Below are 19,919 nucleotides of genomic sequence, written 5' to 3'. Positions count from 1 at the left end.
CAGAAACCCAGCTAATTCCAAAGGGTTCACTTCTTCTAGCAACTGATATATATCTATATCTATCTATATCTATATATATACATATATCTATATGTATATATATATATATATATATATATATACACACACACACACACCGTGTTACCCTGAAAATAAGACAGTGTCTTATATTAATTTTTGTTCAAAAAGGTTTAACTTTTTTACATGTATAGCTGCCTGGACACTATTTAAATTGACTTTTTTAATTAAGCAGGGCTTAATTTTGGAATAGGACTTTTATTTCAAGCATCCTCAAAAGGCCTGAAAAATCATTTTGCATCCTCAAAAATTCTGGAAAATCATGCTATGTCTTATTTTCAGGGAAACAGGGTATATATATATATAGTGAAATGCCCAGCAATTTTACTACACGGACAGTAGGAGTGGAGGTGTACAGAGGAGTGTGCTGAACGCCTGCAGGGGTAGCCCTGGGCTGTCACGTCACACAGGTGCCACCTTCTCCTGCCCCTCGCTTAAAGGGAGGTTACTGCTAAGTGCAGCACTTGTGTGCAGGAGAGGAGGCGGCAAGGAGGTGCCCGGGACTGGCACAGCACACAGGAGGCAACGATACACCCAGGTAATACAAGACACTGAACATCAGCAGGTAGATCCGCAGCTGCTCACCTCCGTACCAGTGACAGACAAGTATGGGCTTTGTTATATCATCTCTTGCATGGTGTAACCTGTCTGGGTATTAGAACATGATACTTGTGTGTTTGGACATCACGTTAGGTATCGCACTCATGTATCCCATCAAGGACACACAACCGGCTATAGCTGTTGGGGGACTACAAGTCCCAGACTGTCTGCAGCCTAGTTTGATAGATGCGCACTTCAAATGTCCTATGTGGGAAGAATACAATATTTATATACATATGTATCTATACACTTTATAAGTTGCATGGGAAGGTAAATGTTGCTACTTTTCTGCTTGTTTAATGTACACTATATATAATTATAGAAGTGGGGATCCTTTCCTAATTTGAGTAAAGTTTATTTATGTGATGGAGTGTGAAGAAACCGATTTCCCTTCTTGTGCACGTTGCATGCGATTTGGTTGCATATGTGTGTTTTTGTACGTGTTTCATCCATTTTTCACGTGTGCAAAAAAAAAAAGGAAGAAGGTTCAATTGATGTCCCTTTTTTCTCTCAACGAGGGCGGCTTCAGACGCACAAATGAACAAACGTGCCCGTCTCAGCACAACGTACCTGAGCTGTGAATTAGGATGCAGATATGCGCACATATAGGTGCACAGCACTGTACTTTTGGTACACGCAGGTATACTTCACATGCGTGGGACTTAAAATAGCCTAATGAGATCCAGATGTGTTCTTTTTCCCATAGAATTGCGCGCTTGCATGCATATTGAGTGATGTCTATAAGGCCCTTGGTGCGCTAATGCGCAGGAAAATCCGCGGCGGGCCTGATTTTCCCCGTGGACATGAGGCCTTAGGGCTCCTTTTCACTGACGAGGTAATCGCACGTTTTCAGTGCGATGCGAGGGTGCGAGTTCTCGCAGGAAAGTCCCACACATGTTGTTCTATGACAACCTTTCCACTAGCGATGTTTAAGGGCAAGCTGCGATGCGAGGATTAAAAATCGCAGCAGGGGGATTGTTTCAGCGTTTTTCATTTTCCTGTTGCCCATACAGTGCAATGGCAAAACAGATTCTCGCATCGCAACGCAAAAGCTTGCGATTTTGCAGCGTTGCGATGCGATTTTAACATTGCCATTTTCTCGCAGTGATATCGCTATCGCCAGTGGAAAGGAGCCCTTAGGGTGACTACCCACTAGAGTTTTTTTTCACTGCGAAATTCGCAGCGTTTTTTTTTCTGCAGGGGTCTATGGGACTTGTAATGTTAAAATCGCAATCGCGCAAAATCGCAATTTATCGTGAAATTGGAAAGACCCCTATAGAAAAAAAAACGCTGCGAATTTCGCAGTGAAAAAAAACTGTAGTGGGTAGTCACCCTAATAGCGCAGAAAAATAGTCAAAAAATCAAACCAATGGTTCTTTGGCTAATGCGCTATGTAGCGGGAAGCATATTAGTGCATGCGCCCATCTATTTACTCCCTAAACCGTGCAAGGTTTGGCGCAGTATTGATAGCTCCATCTGCTTGTGTCACGCCAGCCGTCTCTCTGACACCTCTTCCAGGCCGGAGATGTCAGTAATCCCACACCTCAGGTAATATCACAGGTACAAGACACCCAATCCGCCGGCATGTGAGAAGTGGATTGTACACGGAGCACCAGGGATCTATGTGTCAACTGCTTTCTGCACCTCCATATCTGCACTGCCACAGCGCTGTCTAGTATCTGTATGTTACATTGTATATTCATATGTTACAATCTGACACATTAGAACAGCTGACTGATATTTATTAACTAATTCAGTTCCAGTGTCTGAAGCGCATCATACCATTGGAAAATGTCGGAGTTTTGGTTAATTTCGGTTCCTGGTGATAAGACAAATTTAGCCGCTCTGGATAGGATGTATACGGTCACTTCTAAAGCCAACCTGTCCGAAAATGCTAAGTTCATCATACCTGACCTGAAGGTAAGGACAGACTGCCCAAATATCTCATAGAGCATTGCTACCAACATGGGAAATTCAGTAGAGAAAAACAAGTTCTTTGTATCATTTTGATTCCTCATTATTTCAAGATCTCTGCTTGCTGTTATTGAATGGAAACCCACTACTGATGCTTAAACAGCTGGCGGGTTGTTACTACTGTATTCACTATATGTCATCTTGCATGAGCTAAGGACGTCTCCCTCTACTGTCCTTGACGCTAGGCCATTAGCTATTACTTAGGACGGCGTCACGTGAACGTATGCGCAGTTGCACAAGCTTCAGTGCAATGTTTTTGCGCACTTAACGAGGTGCTTGTGTATAGACGCATAGTACTGTACTTTTTGAACACGCAGGGCCTGTACAGATGTGCGTGCAAAATACCTCCGCTCTGATTTAAAAGGCTATCTAGCCTAATGAGGTGCAGAAGCGTTCTTTTTTTCATGGAATTGCGCAGCGTATTGCGCATTTGCACACCTGCCATAGACCTCTATGGGGGACTTTGCTGCACAGTGCGCAGAAAGATAGGATAGGACCTGTGTGCGCATGCAATGCCCCTGCGAAAAACAGTCATGAGGCCAACTTTAGACGGGCAAGTGCGATATCGGGCAGTGAAACTCGGCGCGAAGTGTCGCTCGCCAACATGTGATGTCCGCACGGGGGCAAAGTGTTTTTGTGTTAAAACCACCTCGGATCACTTCAGGAAAGTAGCAATCCTCTGCCGCAGTCATGGGAAACCTCGCATCATACCTTTGTCAGCCCCATTGAAAACAATGGGAAATCTGAGGGAACGCCCAAACATAGGACATGGCACGATTTTTTCCCACAATGCGATGAGTTTTCCCACAATGCGATCAGTCATGTGTATGTTCATATGCATGAGAGATTTTCTCGACCGTATGAAAGCGTCCTGAGAGCGAACTCATTAATATCAGTGGGTACTATTCTCTGCGCATTGAGCGCGTATATTTCTCGCACACAAAAGCATGCAAAAATACTGTCGTCTGAAGTTACCCTCAGGGTGCATTCACATAAACAGGTTTCTCACACGTGCTTTGTGCATTGCGAGACGCATAAATCTCACACTAAAATAAACCATAGTGTTCTTAATGGGTCTACCGTGTTTCCCCGAAAATAAGACAGTGTCTTATATAAATTTTTGTTCAAAAAGGTTTAACTTTTTTACATGTATAGCTGCCTGGACACTATTTAAATTGACTTTTTTAATTAACTGTTAGCAGGGCTTGATTTTGGAGTAGGGCTTATATTTCAAGCATCCTCAAAAAGCCTGAAAAATCATTTTGCATGCTCAAAAATTCAGGAAAATCATGATATATCTTATTTTTAGGGTATGTCTTATTTTCAGGGAAACAGGGTATTTACATGTGCGATTCTTCTTCTCTCACAGCGATACTATGAGATAGAAAAATCACAGCATGTTCTGTTTTTATGTGAGTCCACAGAAATCTTGCCCATATTTCCAATGGGTGAGAAAAAAACGCATCACACTCTCGCAAATGCAATGGGATTTTTACATTTTGTTATAGAAAATGTATGTGATTTCCACAAGTGTGAAAACGCACGTGAAAATGGCATATTCAGTGAACATCACTTACAAGCGTGATATCGGTCCGAGTTTCTTGCGCTCACCCATGTGAATACATCACTCTGATACATTTTAACAAACAGCTAGATAAGGACAGCTTTCAGACTCTGGAGGTTACATCACTTCCCTTCTCTGACAGCAGGCAGAAACCTTGAGAATGCTGAGGAACCGAATCACACAGTATGTTACAAAGTTTTAGAACTTTTTATGATACAGTAGTTAGGATTTATTTACATTTTACCATAAAGTTCCTTTAATTAGAACTATAAGTATAAAGAGGTATGTGACAGATATGAGCAGCGCCACTCAGTATCTAACAATGGTCACCTGTCCTCCGGCCTCTCTAATGGCCATTTACTAGGATATTCCTGTGTTTTCGGTTTGTTTCCAAAATATATTTTTTATTTGTTGTGAAACGCTGGAAGTTGTCTGTAGAGTCACAGATAGGTTACATACAGCGGGTGCAGAGATGTCAGAGGAGAAAGAGAGAGAGGTGAGAAAGGGGAAGAGAGAGGCAAGAAGAGATGGAAGAGAAGGAGAGAGATGAGAAAGATGAATGAGAAAAGATGAGAAAGAGATAGATGAGAAGGAGAGAGATGAGAAAGATGAATGAGAAAAGATGTGGAAAAGATAAATGAAAACGATGGAATAGAAAGTGAGAGATGAGAAGGAAAAAAAGAGTGAGGAGAACAAAAGATAATAATGAGACAAACGTGAAGGAAAGACAGATGAGGAAAAGAGTCATGAGAAAGAGAGACAGACAAGAATGGGGGATGGATAGACAGATATAGGAAGTTTAACCCCTCCTCCCCTTCCCAACAAGCATTGCTACTTGTATTGTGTTTGCTACCATATAAATGATGTGATATTACACAGTCATTGTGAATATAGCAATGTGTCTCACATATAACATTAGTTTTATTATATGTTTGGAGGAGGAGTGAACTCATCATAGAAAGATAGATATGAGATAGATAGATAGATAGATAGATAGATAGATATGAGATAGATAGATAGAAAGATAGATATGAGATAGATAGATAGATAGATAGATATGAGATAGATAAATAGATAGATGTGAGATAGATATGATAGATAGATATGAGATAGATAGATATGAGATAGATAAATAGATAGTAGATAGATAGATAGATATGAGATAGATAGATAAATAGATAGATATTAGATAGAGAGATAGATATTAGATAGATAGATAGATAGATAGATATGAGATAGATAGATAGATAGATATGAGATAGATAGATAGATAGATAGATAGATAGATATGAGATAGATAGATAGATAGATAGATAGATAGATAGATATGAGATAGATAGATAGATATGAGATAGATAGATAGATAGATAGATAGATAGATAGATATGATCGATAGATATGAGATAGATAGATAGATAGATAGATAGATAGATATGAGATAGATAGATAGATAGATAGACAGATATGAGATAGATAGATAGGCGATAGATAGATAGATAGATAGATAGATAGATAGATAGATAGATAGATAGATAGATATGAGATAGATAGATATGAGATAGATAGATAGATAGATAGATAGATAGACAGAGATAGATAGATATGAGATAGATAGATAGATAGATAGACAGATATGAGATAGATAGATAGGCGATAGATAGATAGATAGATAGATAGATAGATAGATAGATAGATAGATAGATAGATAGATAGATATGAGATAGATAATTTTGATAAGGTAACATGTCTAACACCCATCCCATTCTTGTTCAGGTGGGGACTTTGGACGCTCTCATAGGACTTTCAGATGATCTGGGAAAACTTGACGTCTTTGCTGAAAGGTACAACATCTCGTGTTTACTGCACACAACGTCAGGGAGCCTATTGTTGTTACATACACACAAATCTTGACTGAACTAGACCCTCACTTGACTAGTTCTGGATCCAGAACTCAACAACGTTGGTTGGGGTCAGCCCCGGCTGTGTTTATGTGTATCTATACTAATCATGGTGAAATTGTAAATGCATATTCCAAAACTATTGACATGTCAGACGTTTTGATGATGGGGTCTGCATGTAGAGACCTCCTCCAATGAGTGAAAGTACTATGTGCCTTGAGCTGTGCTCTAGTGCAGTTTACATTATGTAGGAATACAAGAAATGGGCCGATTTTTATCTGTATGAATTAACTTTTTCAGATATGGTCACAGAAATTTCACACAAATAAGCATGATTTTTTTTTTCAATGAGGTCATTTTTATTAAAATTATATTTTTAAATACAATTAACCCTTAATTTCAAAACATTTATACATACATAAGCATAATATGCATAGAACATACTGTTAGCCCACCAGAGCAATACAATTAATCATACCTATACTCTTTGTAAAAAAAAACAACAAGCACCTAGAAGGAGTTGTCTGTCATTTTGCTGCAAGACTCAGCATGCAGTTATATCTCAGGCAGATATACAAATGCTTAGAGTTGTGATGTGACTAGATGAACGGTCCTGGCACCTGAGGCCCTAAGGCCTCCTTCCCACGAGCGTGACGGGCTCCGCAGCGTAATATTCCGCTGTGAAGCCCGTCACGGCGCCCCCCAGAGCCCCTATACTTACCTGCGGGAGATAGCGTGAAATCGCTTCCCCGCCCACCACCGCCGCGTCACCGCTCGTCACCGCCCACCGCTCTCGCGTCACCAGCCGTGTCACGTGACGCGGCCGGACCGCGTCATTTGGCGTCATATGACGCTCGGCGGTGGGCGGGAAAGCGTTTTTTCACGCTATCTCCCGCTGGTTACAGCGGGAGATAGCGTGAATGGACGGCTTCCATTGACTGCAATGGAAGCCGTCAGTGCGTACAGCCCGTCCTCACCCGCAGAAAATAGAGCATGCTGCGGGTGAGGACGGGAGAAATCGCGGTGCGTAATTCCGCGGTGGAATTACGCATCGTGAGCATGGAGCTATTAGGTTCAATAGAACCTAATAGCTGCGTGCAACGCAGCGGATTTTCGCCGCGAATTACGCGGCGGAAATCCGTTCGTGGGAAGGAGGCCTAAAGGTGGTTCCACCCTTGGTCTATAAAAAGGCTCTCAGAAGCTCCTTGTATATAGTGGACCTCTTTTTACGCTCGTGTAGAGCTTGTTGACCAGGAGATGCCTCTACGACACAGAGAAGAAATTTCACCCCGTTACCAGAGTAGTGGCCCGAAGCCTATATATCTGGCCCCTCCAAAACTGTCATACATGTCATGTCTTCAGTTTGGATGCACTGTGCATATTGTCTTGTCTCTAGTTATGCGTATTGCACAGCTGCAGCATGTAAGAGGTTAAGGTCTATGAATGTCTGGGATATGTCTGGAAATTGTAACCCATTGTCATGTCATGGGGGTATGTGAGATTTAAATATGAGTGCAAGCCAAAAGGGGTGGTCCGTCCGTTCTGGGTGGTGAAGAATGGGAGCAGAGGAGAGGTACTCTGATGTTCCAACTCCAGGACCCCTACTTTAAGTGATAGTGAGAGTGAGAGAAGGAGCCACCGTGCAGTGTTCAAGTGTCCACCTGCAAGTGAGTGTCAGTGGAGTGCTTGACAAAGACCTTAGGTTGTAGGTCGAAACGTTGCCAGTCATTTTTTAACATGGAGGAATAAATTTTGGACCTTTAAAATATTGAATGCTGCTGGGTCTTCCTATTATGCTTGATGTTCATTTAGGCCTTGGATCCGGACCCAACCCAGCTCTGCATAATCTCTCCTAGCCCTATATTGGGCTTTGAGAACATCAGGAGGTTGTTTAATCTCCGTATGCTGTTGGTTATACAATCTTTTTGTTATCAGTGGAGTGTTTTGTCCACCTCCGGTGTGTCTGTCCCGGAGCGGAGTCATACAGATAACTCAGACTGCAGGCCCAGTTTCATCGTGTGTTCTCCTCACTGACCTCTTTGAATTTTTTTTTTTCCTGCACTGGTGTGTGAAGTTTTTAAGTTGATAAGTAAACTTCCAGTCACTGCCCGTTTCCAGTGATTGAAGTTTCCAATTCAACTGTGTGTGGACTTTCTTATTTGCCCGGATATCCAACAGGGTAAAGAAACGGTGGCATCACGCGTGACAAACTCTTCAGGTCCACCACACCATTATTCAGGTAACCGCTGTCCCAGCGTGGCCTGGAAGAGGCCTAGTGGTGCCTTGGCTGAGGTTACATGTGCCCTTCTAGGGAGGAGTTTGGTAGAGCCACTGTGACAAGTGCCATCTCTACTCCCACTATCTCCTCAGCGTGCACCTCATGTCTCCAGTTGCTACGGGACGTTACACCAGAATCTAAGAAAGGGCGCATTATTGGAATGTCAGAAGCAGAAAGGTCATATCGGCGAATATCCCGTCACCCGGGTCGTTCTGACGAGACTATTAGGAGGTGTTGTGACCAGTGGATGTGTGAGGGCACACAAGGTGACCTGGCTCAGGACCCCCAACAGACCACCAGTAGAAAGGATCGTCTGATTGTTGGACAAGCACGAGCAGCTTCAACTATTTCATTGTCCGTCATCCAGAGACAAGTGGCGACATCGTTACACCCCTGTGTCTGTTGGAACCATTTTCATGCATTTGGCTGAAGGACATTTTGTCTCACGATGCCCCTGATGTGTATTGCCTTTGACAACCACCCATCATCGCCTCCGTTTGCAGTGGCATAGTGAGCAACAAAACTGAACTGCAACAGAGTGAAGCCGGGTTGTCTTCAGCAATATATCCAGGTATAGTTTGAGCATTAATGATGGCCGTGTTCATGTCTAGAGACCTAGGGGTGAGCGCCTCAATCCTTAATGGATGGTCTGGGAGGCCATCGTATATGACATTCGGTCACCCCTAGTAGTGGTACTAGGGACAATGACAGCTCAGCAATATGTTCAGGACATCTTGCAGCCACATGTGTTTCTCTCATGGCGGCTTCCAAGAGGCAGCAGGATAATGCTCGACCACACACACAAGGATAATTGTGCCAATAGAACACGTATGGGATCATCTGGGATGCCAACTTCGACATCGATCTAGAGGCTCAGTTACAGTAAATGTTGACCAATATGTTGCAGGATACCATACCTGCCTGTATCACATTTTCCATGCAAGCTAGAGGCAGCCCAATAGGGTACTAGAGCTTCCATACCCGACCGTATCACATCTCATATCCAAGCTAGAGGTGGCCCAACAGGGCACTAGAGCCTCCATGACCACATATATCACATCTTGTATCCAAGCTAGAGGCGGCCCAACAGGGTACTAGAGCCTCCATGCCCACTCATATCACACCTTGTATCCAAGCTAGAGACAGTACAACAGGGTACTAGAGCCTCCTTGCCCATCTGTATCACATCTTATATCCAAGCTAGAGGTGGTACAACAGCGTACTAGAGCCTCCATGCCCGCCCGTATCACATCTTGTATCCAAGCTAGACGTGGTGCAGCGGGGTGCTAGAGCCTACCTTCAAGTGATCAGTTTTCCGCAATAAATGATCCCTTTGTTCTGATATTGTAATCACTTACTTATATCAACGTTACAATTACACTGAGAAAGTTTCATTCGATTCCGATTATTACTTTTTTTTAATAATTAGTAAAACTTTATTGATCTTATTTTTACTTTTTTTTAGTCCCCAGAAGGGACAACAACTTGAGATGCTTTGATCGTTCCTGCAGTATGATGTAATGCCGTAACATTACATCATACTGCGATCGGGCAGGCAGTCTATCAAGCCCCCCCACAGGCATGGCTTAATAGGCATTCTTCTAAGATAGCCCTGGGGCTTTTCAGAAGGCCCCCCGAATGCCCTGACACCCACATGGCTCCTTGCGATCTCATCAGGGGAGGGGCCATAAGGGACCCCTGAACATCATTCGGGGTATTTAATTCTGACAGCGGCATTTAATAGGATAACAGCTCCGATCAGCTGTGTGGCTTATTGGAGCTGCTGCTAATGGGTGTCAGCTGTAAGAAACAGCCGCCACTCACGCTGCATGGAGGGAGATCACCCCGCGATCTCCCTTCATACATACCCTGACTCTGCAGGAGATAAATGTGCATCCCATAGGGGAAAGGGGTCAACGAATCATTGTATACTTCCCCCATCAATGAGTTGGGAGTTGCGGTATCTTCTAGACCTCAAGACTATATTTCTGCCAATTTGCCTCCATTGTTATGAAAGTTTGAGGATAAGGTCAAGGTCTGGAATCCTCTCTCATTGATAATTGGCAAAGGAAATCTTATCAAAATGGTTTTGATGCCTGAACGCCTTTAGATTCTATACGATATTTAGGAGTTTATTATGGAATAAGAAACCTGCTAGAATTCTACTGGAGACCCTTTAAAGGGATCAATGGTCTGAAGGGTTGGGAATTCCAGATGTTTGGATATATTTTCTGGCTCCTCAGTTGCAACAGTTGAAATGATAAAGAGAAAGAACTGGGGTGGGATTGAATGGCAGATTGCTTTTTAAAATTATAGGTTGTAGCCCCCCTATAACGTTATGTGAGAGGAGTTAAAAAGGGACAATTTTAATAACTAAACTGTGGGATAAATTCAGCCCCTTAATGACACGGACTATTTTGGCCCAAAGGACACAACGATTGTTTGAGGATTTTTATCTCCACTTTTCAAAAGGCATAAATTTTTAATTCTTGTCTTGACATGGCCATTAGAACGCTTGCTTTTTGTGTGGCATATCATAATTTTTACTGGTACCATTTTAGGGTACATATAATATATTGTACAACTTTTATTAATTTTTTTGTTGAGGGTCGGGAGAGAAAACGTCAATTGTGCCATTGTTTTGTTTTTTTTCCAGCATTATTTAATGACATGATACATTTTTTCTGCAGGTCGGTATGATTATGATGATAGCAAAATAATTTTTTTCATTTAGGTTTTTCCCGTTTTGCACAATAAAAACCTTTTTTCCACAACATTGCATCCAAAGTCCCGTAACTTTTTGTATTTTTCCATGGACGGAGTTCCGTGAGGACTTGTTTTTTTGTGTACCAAGCTGCAGTTTTTATTGGCACCAAAATTAGGGAAAGCATTTTTTTTCTTATATCCCTGTAAGGGACATGAACCATACAGCTCTGATCACCATGATAATGCTTTGCAGTACTTCTGTACTTACAATAGCGATCATAGGCCATGGCTAGCCGGGACGCCAGTATCTGGTATCCGGTTGCGATTACATTGTAATGTGCTGATGACATCACTGAGGTAGACCGCTCTTTCTATGAACCCTTTAGATGCTGCAATCTTCATAGATTGCAGCATGTAGGTGGTTAACAGTGAAAATTGTTGTTCTTATCGATCCCCGCTGTTGTAATGGGAGGCTGGCTATCAGTAAGAAGCGGCTCCGACTTAGCTTCTGAGCCCACACCAACTACAGGAGGTAAGTTGTCAGAAGTTTTTTTAAAGTAGAGGGATTTTCACCATGGGAGAATAGAGGGTTCTTTTTTATAGCTTTGAACAATTTAGAGAGCTTTATGATGTTTCCCATAGTTATTTTTTCCAGTTCCTTCAGTTACAACACGCATTTGATGCTCAGACCCGATCAGTATCTGTGCTTACGGTTCAACACCCTTTGGTGAATTTTCTTGGGTGTTCTGGAGCTACAAAGGGTGTAACATCTTATTTACATAGACAGATGCTTTCTTACTATTTACAGCAATTCCCAATAAAGGCAAAAGAAAAATGGAAAATAGATTTCAGCCATATTAGTGAAGATAAATGGGCCGCAGAGTTGCGTATGATTCCAATGATATCTCTATCTGAAGGTTAATGAGTATTGCCATTGTATTTAGTGCGGAGAGTTTATCGTACCCCATTAAAGTTGTTTAACATGGGTATTAGATTAAACTCAGACTGTCCAAAATATTACATGAGTGGGGCAGATTTTATGCACATGGTCTGGGATTGTGTAAAATACCGTATATACTTGAGTATTAGCCGACCCGAGTATAAGCTGAGACAATAAGTTTCACCACAAAAAACTGGGAAAATTTATTGACTCAAGTATACGCCGAGCTATACTCGAGCATATACTAGGTAAAAAAAAAACCCCTCCATACTCACCTCCGAGCCTGCATCTGTGTCTGTGCGACAAGCTGCTTAAATTCTCCCCGCTGTCATCCCCCGCCGTCCTCTCTGCTTGGCTCTGTCAGTGCTGTGTAAGTAAGCGCTATGATTGGATTGAGCGCCAGCCAATCACAGCTGGCGCTCGATCCAATCACAGCGCTTACTTAAACAGCACTGACGGCAGGGGATTTGAAAGCCGAGAAGGCAGATGACAGCAGGGAGAATTCTAAAGCAGCTTGATTGGCTGTGAATGATCGAGCACCGACTGTGATCCAATCACAGCTCTTACTTACACAGCGCTGACGGTGGGGGATGACAGAGCCAAGCAAAGAGGACGGGGGGGGGGGGGGGTATGACAGCGGAGAGAATTCAAGCAGCCTGCCACACCGCCACCGGAGACACAGACGCCAGCTGGGAGGTGAATATGAAGGGCTTTTTTAAGCCTTCCCCGAGGGGGGCTTTTTCAGCACAAAAAAATGTGCTGAAAAACTAGGCTTATACTCGAGTATATACAGTAACGTGGATTTTGGAATAGGGTACTAGAGAAAATGTAAAAAATATTTCTTATTCATATTGATCTTAATTAGAGATGAGCGAACGTACTCGTTTAGGGCGATTTCACAATCGAGCACCGCTTTTTTCGAGTAACTGACTACTCGGGCGAAAAGATTTGGGGGGAGCCGGGGGTGAGCTGGGGGTTGCAGAGGGGAGTGGGGGGGGGGAAGAGAGAGGGCTCCCCCCTGTTCCCCACTGCTACCCCCGCTCCACCACGCCGCCCCCCGGATCTTTTCGCCTGAGTAGTCAGTTACTCGAAAAAAGCGGTGCTCATTTGCGAAATCGCCCTAAACGAGTATGTTCGCTCATCCCTAATCTTAATCTCAGAACATGTATAGTGTTGTTAGGTATACATGTTGGAAATTCAGAGAGCTTTGGATCAGACATGGAATCTGATTACTGCTCATTGGTTGCAGCTTGCCCCCCCCGATAGTAGAAGATTTTGTCATAGAAATAATAGATCCGCTTTGGAAAGGGGGGATATATCAAAAAGAGGCTGTTTGACTAACTATGAGGAAGAGTGTCTGATATATATAATGGATAGTTTATATTGACTGCTGGGTGCATTGAGGTATCGTAGAGAAGGTGATGGGATTTGGCGGCATGAGGAAGAGTGGTGACAAAGTGGAGAAGACTTAAGCCCCATTTAGCCACAACGATTATCGCTCAAAATTTGATCAAACAATGGCTTTTGAGCGATAATCGTTGTGTAAATGCTACCATTATTTGCTTTTCGTCCGAATGATGATTTTTAGTTGAGTTTAAAATCCATCACTTGGACGGAAAGCTGATAGCAGGGACCGAACCCTGTGATTTTCCACAGGAGCGCTGATAACACTATATTCAGCAGCAGTCCAGCTGCAGAACAAAGAGATTGTATGCAGATAACAGATCACTGGCTGTTATGTGCATACAGGGAAGGGAGGCTCATTTACATGCAAATGAAGCTAATAAGGGTATTAGTGCCCATTAGCAGGCTATGCAAAATAATCACTCAAACTGTCATTCTCTCTATCTCTTGAATGAATTTTGAGTGATCACCTTTGCGTGATAATGGGGGTTTAGGGTTATGATTTGATTAAATATACATTCATTGTCAAAAAAATTAAGAACCTACCATATTTATAATAAAAAAAATCTAAATAATAAAACAAAAATATACATTTGGTATTGCTGCATCTGTAAAATTCCGATTTATCAAAGTAACACATTATTTAACTCGCATGGTGAACAACATCAGACAAACAAAAACGCCAGAAATTCACTTTTTTGTTCACCCTATCTCTATGAAAAAAATGCATTTTTTAAATTCATTTTAGAATGAATAAACTGCTATTGGCTGAGCCCTCAGCCAATCTGCACAGCCCTTTCAGGAGGCGGGGATTTTTAAATCCCCGACTGCTGAAAGAGCTTAATAGCAGTGTCGGGGAGCCAGCAGGAGGACGCGGCTGAGAACAGGAGAGGTGAGTAATAATTTTTTACATTTTTTTAATCACTTTTTGCTGATTATCAGGGAAGGGCTTAAATTTCAAGCCCTTCCCCGATAATCTTACTGCAGGGCTTGGCTGAAACCATTGATTTCAATGAAAGCAATGGAATAGAATGCTGGGGACTTCTGCCATAGCTGTGACAGCTGTGACAACTGTGGCAGAGGATTCCTTCATTCCCGCGGTTCCTGTGGGGATGAAGGAAACTCCTGTCACAGCTGTGGCAGAAGTCCCTGGCATTCTCCATCTCTTTTCAACGGGGCTAGCGCTGCTGCCGCTGGCCCCATTGAAAAGACTGGCAATATGTTGGCGTGATGCTGATATCCCGGCATCATGCCGATTTGTTTCTCGCACTGCCATGCGAGACTTTAACTTTAGTCTTGCATCACAGTGGAGAAAAAAATGCCAGTGGGTGTCCACCCTTGTTGTTATCTTTTATATATTTTGTTATTTTCTTTTTGCTTCGTTTATTTTGTATGTTAACTTGCTCACCAGGTTGTTAGAAAAGGCTTTTTTGTGTGGGGAACGTGATTTTTTTATTTAGTGTGTATCAATAGTTCCTTTATGCAGTTTGCTATAGACTTCTGGGGGAGCTCAAGATGTCAGCCAGTGCGCCCACTGTTAAAATACGGGGCAACTCACTGCTATGTCAGCCATCTATTGGCTGGCTTCTGTGGTATCGTTCACATTGCAGATTTAGTTGCATGCAGTCGTTCCTCCCCATTCTGGGCTGGGTTGAGTGGGTGGCTGCATATAAGTCTGCAGTGGACAGTTTAGCTCCTCTGGTTTATAGTTTGGCTTGCTGCATATTGTTAGGTTCTACGGCCATTGTGCCGACCCTGCGGCCATTGTGCCGACCCTGCGGCCATTGTGCTGACCATACGGCCATTGTGCCGACCCTACCACTATTGTGCCGACCCTACCGCCATTGTGCCGAACCTACGGTGCCGGACTTATGGCGATTGTGCCTGCTTAGCGGGTATCGTGCCTGCTCTGCACCTTATCAGGTATTGCATTTTTGACTTTTTTCCAGTGAAATATGTTTTTGTGTTCCCCCTCACCTCTGTGATTTTGATTTCTTTATTTAGTTTCATACACTTCTGTAATAGCTGTCCATGACAGCTGGCCCCTGACCTGCGGCACTCACTACTTCATAGCACCACCTTTAAACCAGCTTCACATGGATATATTCGCACGTGTTTTTGGACACACAAAATTTGTGCGCAATACGCAGATAACAGAACCCATTGATTTCAATAGGTTCATACACATTTCCGTATTTTGTGCACACATTTCGGAGGAAGTCAATGGAGGGTACGCAAATGCATTCACAATACACAAGGATATGCGTGCAACACTACGTAATTGTGCTGGGAAAAGAACTCATTAGATGAATTAGCCATTTCAATCGGTGAGTCCCGCATGCAAATGCACATGTCCCGTGGGGGCATAGAGAATACAGTAAAATACGCCTGCAAAAAAGCCTCCTTCATAGTGCAAAAACGTTGCGCTAAGACGTGCACAATTGCGCATACGCTGGTGTGACGCCGGCCTTAAGCAGAGAGCATGGATTGCAGACAGGCCAGGGTTGCTCCGGATTCCTGCAGCAGGACTGCGGCCCTTCCTGTGCCACCAGTGTTATGTTATGGGATACACAGAAGCAGTCAGAACCTGTCAGCGCCGTCCCTGTGCAGGAAGAGAGGGGGAGATGCTTTCAGTGCGTCCGCTCGTCTGTCATTATTTATTTACTATGGCTTGTCTCGGGCTCTGAGTGTTTTTCCATCTCACTTTTGTACTGTCACTTTAAACGTCTAATTAAACTTTACACACTGGAACACTGCGTAGGAGACTTCTGGGGTTCTGCACCTCTTGAGTTGGGAAGGTTGTAGAAAGTGCTTGCATCCACAGAGCTCTCACTAAAACGGCTCTCCCTGGAGGCTCCATAGTTGGCATCCATAAATACGTTGCTGCTTACTAAAGACAATTGGATATTTGTTTTGGATATAAAGTCATCTTACTGCTAGGCAGGAGTGATAGCATTGTTCAGACATGAATACAATGCTAGAACTACAGTGAAGATTGACACTATTATTGTTGTTAGCCGTTTAGCCATTCACGACCCTCGGCGACCCTATAGGCGAGCTCCCGCCATGTTTTTCGGTTTTGCATGGCTTCTTTCAGTTCAGTTTCAGCTTTGACAGTATCAGCCATCGTGTCCTTTGCTGGCCGGGTCTTCTTTTGCCACTGATATGTCCAAGCATTATAGATTTTTCTAGCGAGTCTGCTCGACACTATTATTAAAAACAAGCAAAGTTAATGCACATAGGAGGCTTTAGAAACAGGAGTGATAACTCCTAGGGGCACCAAAGTTGTCACCAGTGATGTTTTAACACAATCTAAAACACAAAGAGTAGTACTTTTCATGTATTTTATTGAGTACATTAAGTAAACATCCACATTGCAGGGAAAAACATAAATGAACCCTTGAGTTTCATAACCTGTAGATCCCCCTTTAGCAGCAAATCACCCCCACCAAAGGGTTGCTTTAGCTGTAAATACACTTTGCACAGCATTGGGGATGCATATTAACACATTCTGCCGCAGTTCTCCAGCGCGGCCGATTCACCCAATCAGCTGGCTGGAATCGGCACATGTGACTACACAGCGTGCACGCGGATTGCCAGCAGCAGCCGTGCACTACACAGTACAGTTAAGCAGCCGTGTACTACACACTCCACTTAAGCAGCACGGGGTTAGGTTTAGGGTTAGGGTTAACTAAACCTAACCCTAACCCCAACCCTAAACCTAACCCTAAACACTAACCCTAAACCTTAACCCTAAAGCTTAACCCTAACCCTAAACACTAACCCTAAACCTAACCGTAAACCTAACCCTAAACCCTAACCCCGTGCTGCTTAAGTGTAGTGTGTAGTACACGGCTGCTTAACTGTACTGTGTAGTGCACACGGCTGCTGCAGGCAATCCGCGTGCACGCTGTGTAGTCACATGTGCCGATTCCAGCCAGCTGATTGGGTGAATCGGCCGCGCTGGAGAACTGCGGCAGAATGTGTTAATATGCATTGGGGATGAAGTTTAGACCATTCCTTCCTGCAAATGTGTTTCAGTTCATCAATATTTCTGGGATGCCTTCCATGAAAAGACCTCTTCAGGTCATTCCACAGCATCCCTATAGGGTTAAGGTGAGGACTCTGACTTGGCCCTACCAAAACACAAATCTGGTGTTTATCTATAAGTGTGACTTACATTGAATGATCACTGCACTTGGAACACCTATTCAGTAATAAGTCGGTCCACCTTTTTTGTGATCACTGCTTTCAGGCATTGGGGAACATCATCCATACTTAACCCAACCCATTGCCGCTGCAGCAGCTCCGTCAGTTGATGCACATTTTGCAGAGAAGTGGGAGCAGATCTCACAGCCCTTTCAGCATATCCCAAACATGTTTGAGGGTCACAGTCTGGTGAGTTTGAAAACCAAAGCAGTGTGCAGAATTCATTGTCGTGTTCCTCCAAGCACTACTTTGTGATCTGAGCTTGATGACTTGAAGTGTTGTTCTGTTGAAAAATGACACTGTGGTCAGGGAAGACTTTCTGAAGATTTGGGTGCAGATGGTCAGCTAACAGATGCCTGTAACTTTCACTTCAAGGATTGTGGTATGATGAGAAACTGTTCTAGGTCATGCTAGAAAAATGCTCCCCAGACCATGACACCACCACCACCAGCCTGTTGAACTACAATGGTGCCCCCATGAGATACTGCTTCATGCTAATTAGGCTAGATGCAGACCTGGCCATCTGCATGGTTCAGCAGGAAACAGGTCTCATCACTCCGGACCACCTTCTGCCATATGCCTAAGTTCCATTGATGTATTTCCTGGACCTATGCGGAGAGTTGTTGGCAATGATGTGCGTGGACCTTAGTATCTGGCTCATTAGCGACATTGCATTAAAAGTCCAGTACCTGTATATCAGGTTTATCCAAAATTCTTACCTGGTAACTAGGGTTTCAGTCTATGTCATCTTTTCTCAACCGGTTTCTCAAAAGTCCTTATCCGGTCACCACTAATGTAGTCTCTGGTAGCAATGTATCACATACCCATTGTACAACAGAAGAGAGTACTGGGCTCCCTTTATGGAGAAGAGAGGCCTTATGGGCCCCCTAAGGCTCCTGGGCCCGGGTGCAACCACATCCCCTGCATCCCCTATAGTTATGCCAGTGGCTTCTGCTGCACAGAGCAGAGGTCAGCACATTATCTGACAGCAGGTCGTGAATTGCCCATCACATAGTATCTCATCACTGATCACAAGATTTCACACTCCAGCTGTTACTAATGCAATGACCATTCAGTATAGATAACAATTAGACCACATATTATTAGTAATCAATGCTGATATCCAGGTAATTCCAAGGGTTTTGCTTACATTTTTTGCAACTGTGCCAGCAAAGATCCCATTTCATATATTGTATTGTGAAACGTCAAATTATGAAATGGTTTAGAATGACCTTATAAATCCCAATATTATGGTGAAGATACATGAGCCTCTCCTTTCTTTTTATTTTCCCTCAGTGTAATTAAGAAAATTGTTCAGTACATAGGAGAAGTAATGAATGACTCTGCAGAGAAAGCCCAAGAAAACCTACTGGCAAATGGAGGTGAGAGATAGCACATCCGCATTGTACCTTCATAAGTTGCATGTATAGGTGTACCTTAAAGAGCATTGACAAGTCTCAATGGCAAACTGCTGTGTAGATGTTATGCATGCTACCTATCAGACCTGGACTACAGGTAAATGCCACAAAAGTTTATTTCCCATGCATGCCATTGCCAAATTCTCTCCTTGATATGTTTATATCTGCAGTCAATTTCCCTTACAAGTACTGTCCCATCACGGACTAAGATCAGGAGGTAAACTAGGTTCCAAACTTAAGGAAGAGATGGTAGGTTGTGTCAGGTGCATAAGTGCCTGACAGTCATCCCAATGACTATTGCTTTCCCATAGGAGTGATGGTAGTTCAGTGAATGGAGGTAAAGCGTGTGGGGTCTCTTCCAGCCACTGGTCTCCATTCACTGTGAACAGGCAGTTATTCAAGAATGAGCGACTGCCTGTTTACACTGAGAAGTCACTCTCTAGTCTCTTCATTTCAGTGATCTGAAACAAAGCAACTAGCGACTACTCAGTGATTTCTCACTCCTGTTGGGTCCCATGTTTACAAGTATCGCAGAAAATTGCATTTTTGCAAAATTTTTAGACTGATAGTTGTCCCATGTATAGCCACCCGATGCTATTTATAATGATAATGGAGACAATGGAGTGGAGATAAAAGTTAGGTTTAGAGGGATAGTCTAGTTGGAAAGCTCTAGGGAATAGGGGCAGCTCAAGAGAAGTCATATAGTAATGCAAGGGAAAGGGGTTATAAGAGAAAACTACAACAGTACTTTAGAGCAAGGGCACAGATATTGGTTTAGAAGGCTAGCCTATTTTGGCAAGGAAGAAAACTCCAGAGGATAGGGGAAATTAAAGTAAAGTCTTACAATAGT

At 43.1% G+C, this 19,919-nt stretch overlaps 1 protein-coding gene across 2 annotated transcripts in view; it reads left to right on the top strand.

Annotated features, from left to right (window-relative positions):
• The first annotated feature begins 528 nt into the window (after positions 1-528).
• The window catches only part of ATP6V1C2 (ATPase H+ transporting V1 subunit C2), a 45,100-nt gene continuing 25,709 nt past the window's right edge, over positions 529-19,919 (top strand). The window contains exons 1-4 of one of the 2 annotated variants that reach the window (XM_066597268.1): positions 529-616; positions 2,436-2,598; positions 5,990-6,057; positions 18,948-19,033. In XM_066597268.1, coding sequence (XP_066453365.1) covers positions 2,470-2,598; positions 5,990-6,057; positions 18,948-19,033 — 283 coding nt within the window. In that variant the 5' untranslated portion in view covers positions 529-616; positions 2,436-2,469. Of the gene's footprint in view, positions 685-2,435; positions 2,599-5,989; positions 6,058-18,947; positions 19,034-19,919 lie in introns of both variants that reach the window. The other variant, XM_066597274.1, reaches the window with a different exon arrangement.

The sequence above is a fragment of the Eleutherodactylus coqui genome, chromosome 1, assembly GCF_035609145.1.
Source record: "Eleutherodactylus coqui strain aEleCoq1 chromosome 1, aEleCoq1.hap1, whole genome shotgun sequence".
Lineage (NCBI taxonomy): Eukaryota > Metazoa > Chordata > Amphibia > Anura > Eleutherodactylidae > Eleutherodactylus > Eleutherodactylus coqui.
The sequence above is the reverse complement of the archived record's forward strand: the minus strand, read 5'-3'. Positions and strand labels throughout refer to the sequence as shown.